The sequence below is a fragment of the Tasmannia lanceolata genome, unplaced genomic scaffold (assembly GCF_043159265.1).
Source record: "Tasmannia lanceolata isolate RefF3 unplaced genomic scaffold, GAP_Taslan_0.1 ptg000019l, whole genome shotgun sequence".
Classification (NCBI taxonomy): Eukaryota; Viridiplantae; Streptophyta; class Magnoliopsida; order Canellales; family Winteraceae; genus Tasmannia; species Tasmannia lanceolata.
In genome coordinates this window covers 9,268,753-9,273,552 of record NW_027518696.1, presented here as the reverse complement: position 1 = coordinate 9,273,552, position 4,800 = coordinate 9,268,753, and the positions used below count along the sequence as shown (strand labels likewise).

Here is a 4,800-nt window from a genome sequence, read left to right as displayed (position 1 = left end):
TTATTCATATATATAAATATATATTCTGTTGCCTTCTTCAAAAAAAAAATAATTATTTGCCCCTCAAAAGAGAGAGAGAGAGAGAGAGAGAGAGAGAGGAACGATGGAAAACACAGATAACAATAGAGAACATGTAACAGTAGATATTGATGATGCATGGGTTACTTTCATGAGACAGAAACTTGCAGCGACAAGGAGCGAGCCATCGAGTAAAGAGCAGAGCACCATCTACAGAGCACCATCTACCGAGTCCCGAAGCACATCTATGAGACTGATGAGAAGGCCTACGAACCCAAAATCATCTCCATCGGGCCGTATCACCATGGAAAGCAATGCCTACAAACCATGGAAGATCACAAATGGCGCTATCTAAATGCAATCCTCTCTCAAAACTTGGATCTCAGCTTAGAGAATTACTTAGCAGTGATCAAGGCAACGGAGACACGTATCCGAAGCTGCTACTCTGAAAGCATTGATCACCTCGAGAGCAATGAGTTGGTCCAAATGATGATGGTGGATGGTTGTTTCATCGTCGAGCTTTTCCTCAAGAGCAAGGAGGCAATGATCAAGTGGAAGAAGGACATGGAGGAAGGGGATTCTTTCTTTCCTGATCGAAGAAAGGAGGCCGAAGAAGATCCTATATATGGCACAAATTGGATGATTCCCCTCGTAGTCCATGACTTGCTCCTCTTAGAGAACCAGGTCCCTTTCTTTGTCTTACAGTCTTTATTCGAACTCATTGACAAATCGAGCACCCCTTCTTCTCTCTTGCAGCTCGCCCTCGATTTCTTTGATCATCTCTTGCCAAGAAACAATGGAAAGCATCCTAAGCATGATGATCCAGGAAAAGTTCTCCATCTCCTACACTTGTTTCATTCCAGTCTCGTGCCAGTTGAGAAGAAATCACACAAATTCTGCTGTTACTATTGCTACATGCCCTGTCTTGCCTTCACCAGCAGCTCCCCAGCTTCATGGAACAAAAGACTGCCCGCACCACCCAAGTCGATCCCCTCCGCAACGGAGCTCAAAGAGTTGGGAGTCATATTCAAGAAGAAGAAGAAGGGTAGCTTCTTGGATGTAAAATTCAGTAAAGGAGTGATGAAAATCCCGCACCTCTCAATCTATGATTCTACCAATTACCTCTTTCGAAACTTTATTGCATTTGAGCAGTGCTTTCCGATCTCCGGAGCTCACTTCACGAGCTACGCCATCTTGATGGATTGTCTCATCAATACGCCAAACGATGTCGCCGTATTGAAACAGAATAAGATCATTGAACATAGGATGGGTAGTGATAAAGAGGTGGCGCTTCTATTCAACCGGCTGGGGAAGGCGGTCAATTTCGAAAATCGTTACTTCTACTTGTACAAGGATGTGAACAAATATTGCGAGACCAAATGGCACTTCTGGAGGGTAAAGTTGCTGCGTCATTGTTTCAGCGATCCATGTTCGACCATGAAGTCTTTCATGGTAGCCCTTTTTCTTTTCTCTCTCGGCTTCATTTCAGCAATGTATAAAATATTTAAAACCTCGTATCCCCAAGCTGCATTCCCACCAACAAGCTACTAAGTTCTAATCTCATTTGGATCAGTTGATTGTGTAGCTAATTAAGAATAAAATTCTCATGTGATTGCTCTTTGTCCAATTATCCGGTTTCAAGAAATGAATTGATCAGTAATTAAGCTTTTCCTAGTCGAGAAGTTTTTAATAGATGGACCCCAAGTTCATGCCAGAATTGTTGTGGTTCCAACCCCACCTGTTCATGGCTAGAGATTTGTAGTAACACTGCAGCTTGACAGGAGAAAAAGTACTCATGGTATTGTTTCATCAATTAGCCAAGACAATAGAATTGAAGAATACCCATTTTTGACAAGCATTTAGTTTTAAACTCTTTGCCTTTGGAAGCATGGCATGATAGACTATGGACGTTGTTGCAGGAAGAGACTTTCTTCAAAACCAACTTAAAATATTGACTTTTTAAAAATTACTTTAGGAGAAAAGAGTCTTTAACAACCATATAAGACCTTCTCCGTCTTGTTATATGCCCGCCCTCCTTAGTTCTAATTTCAATAGAATTAGTCAATCGCTTAGCAAAGAACAATTCTCATCTGATTAGTTCTAATTTTATTTGAATTATTGATTGTTTTAGCTAAGAACAATTCTCATGTGATTGCTTCATGTTTGAAGAAATGAATTTATTAGTATACCTTTTGCAAGTCTAGAAGTTCTGGTCGATGAACCCAAGGGCCTGAACCACCTTTTCAGGGCCAGAGATTTTTAGTAACACTCGTTGTGCCCACTGAGATCTTGACAGTGGGCAAATACTCATGGCAGTTGCATCAAGTAGCAAAGTTTGAGGAAATTAACACAGCTACACTAGATGAAATTAGGATGGAATGGGCATTCTCCCTGTTTTTATGGGAATACTCAAAGTTGAACAAATATGTTAGCAAGTTTTGTCCATAAAGGACTTTGATGGTTGGACAATCAAACTAGAACGTCCATTAAGTAAACTCCAAATTATAGAAGAATCACATCAATCTTTTCTCACTTCGACCATCTGTTTGCAAACCACCAATCAAATAGTACACCTAATCAGCCACCAAGGGAAACTTTAGATCAGCAAGTGATCCATCCAAACCATTTGCAATTTGCGCTAGATCATTAATCAAAAATTATCTGTGCATATGGAATTGTAAATCATGTCATCCTTGTTCAATTACAAAAGTTTAAAAGAACAACAATTCATAAGCTAACCCCCCAAGACCAACCATTATTGATATGCTTTAATATTCCTTGCCGAGTGCATCATATAACTTTTTAATCCTATGCTAAAGCCAAACGCATGCTTGGAACTGTAGACACCCCATTTTGTTCCGCTTTATCCAACAAATGCGTTTATTAGTTCTCCTCATTTTAGAGTCCATTCCTAATGTTTTTCCGTGTATTCCATCATTTCCAACAACTCTTGAGAGGAGAGTGTTCATAAAAATCTAATGAGAAAAGTCTGGAAGGATGATTTGGTGGGCCCATGTTATCATTTCTGCTAGTTTGGGTCAAGTAAGTGGGCCCACACATTGTTTTAATGGAAAATGAATTTTTACCTTGCTTGGGCCCACCAAATAAAATCTAATATTTGAATTCCATCTTTAGAAAAGAGGTTTTTGAGCAGACGTGAGAAAAAGAAATTTTTGGCAAACAATTCTATTTTCCGATTGAGACAAATATAGCACAATGAAAGAAAAAAAGAAAGAAAGGATGAGGAAAGAATCTGTTTTTAAGAAAGAGAGGCATAATTCATGAAAGAAAAAAAAAACTCGGCAACTTTCCCAGAAGAGAGATGTTATAAAGGAAAAAAGAAGAAAAACCAGAGGAGGAGATTGGCTCTGTTAGGGTGGCTGGGTTTTCTCTCTCCCACTCTCACATCTCTCGGCCTTTTCCACCTTCTCCATCTTACCCTCTCAACCTCTCCAGCCCATCAAAAGGGACGGTGGCTCTGATCTTAAAAAAAGAGGGAAAGATGCCTTGCCTGGAGATCGAAAAACGTGAGCCTGGATGGGGTTAATACCTCCTCAGTCCTCTCTGAAGCTACCAAGTCCGTCTCAAAGATCATCGGAAAACCAGAGGCCTATGTGATGATAGTGCTGAAAGGATCAGTTAAGATATCATTTGGAGGGACCGAACAACCAACGGCTTATGGTGAGCTTGTTTCCATCGGGGGTCTAAATCCTGAGGTAAACAAGAAACTGAGTGCTACGATTGCGACAATTCTTGAAACCAATTTGTCCATTCCAAAGTCACGTTTCTTCATCAAATTCTATGACACTAAGGGTTCTGACTTTGGATGGAATGGCTCTACCTTCTAAATTCTGTATTACTTTAGATCTGTTGTCTTGAGTCTTTCATCCGGATGAAATATGTAAGAGCATCTCACACAGCCATTTATCTCTACTCTCTCATTTCCGTTCACCACCCTCTGTTTCTCACCTCGATCTCTCTCTCTCGCGCACTCTCTGTTTTATGGATAATCGCGCATCCTTTCTGAAAAACGAAAAAGAACAGAGTATCGCTGTCTCACACCCTCAATCTCACGTTCCCATTCCTCCTCTCTCTCAATCTCTCTCCCTCTATCCCTCTAAAGTATCCCTACAAAAATCAAACTCTATTTCAAGAAGAAGAAAACAGAGCATAATATATATATATATATATATATATATATATATATATATATATATATATATATATATATATATATATATATATATATTGTCAGCCGACTCTCGGCTTCTCACTCCTCCTCTTCCCACCCTCTGTTCTCCCACTCCTCCTCTCACATAACACTCTGTGTCTCTCCCATCTCTCTGTTATTCTCCCTCGCTCACATCTCTCTGTTACCCAATCATTCTCCCTTTCTGTTTTTTTTTTAACACTCACCTTCAAAGTTTCTATCTCTGTCAACCTCTCGGTCACTCTTACACCCTCTGTCTCGCTCTCTCTCGCACTCTACATCTGTCTCGCTCTCTCTCAGTCACTCTTGCACTCTCTGTCTAGCTCTCTCTTGCACTCTCATCCTCTCTCTATTACTCTCTCTCTCTCTACACAGTGGGGAAGGAAAACAAGAAAAAAGAAAGAAAGAAAGCGTATTGGAGTACACGTCGGCGGGATTTTTCGGATTCTTCGGCTCTCGGATTCGGCGAGAACCTCGATCAAAGGTAGATGCACAATTCTCAGATTTTTCCAGGATTATTTGGTATTTTTATGTATTTTGCATGGTTTTTAACATTTAATTGAATTTAATTG

At 40.1% G+C, this 4,800-nt stretch overlaps 1 protein-coding gene across 1 annotated transcript; it reads left to right on the top strand.

The window, feature by feature from the left end:
* Positions 1-345: 345 nt before the first annotated feature.
* LOC143852276 (UPF0481 protein At3g47200-like) lies at positions 346-3,866 on the top strand. The gene is made up of 2 exons (XM_077361681.1): positions 346-1,447; positions 3,577-3,866. Exons 1-2 carry the CDS (start codon positions 346-348, stop codon positions 3,864-3,866), a joined length of 1,392 nt encoding a protein of 463 aa, XP_077217796.1.
* Positions 3,867-4,800: the final 934 nt, after the last annotated feature.

Excerpts from the sequence above, each read along its gene's own strand:
- LOC143852276 (XM_077361681.1), top strand. The coding sequence starts at position 346 with ATGGAAGATCACAAATGGCGCTATCTAAATGCAATCCTCTCTCAAAAC. Across the intron at positions 1,448-3,576 it reads TCATTGTTTCAGCGATCCAT|TCCTCTCTGAAGCTACCAAG; the intron begins GTTCGACCATGA and ends ATACCTCCTCAG.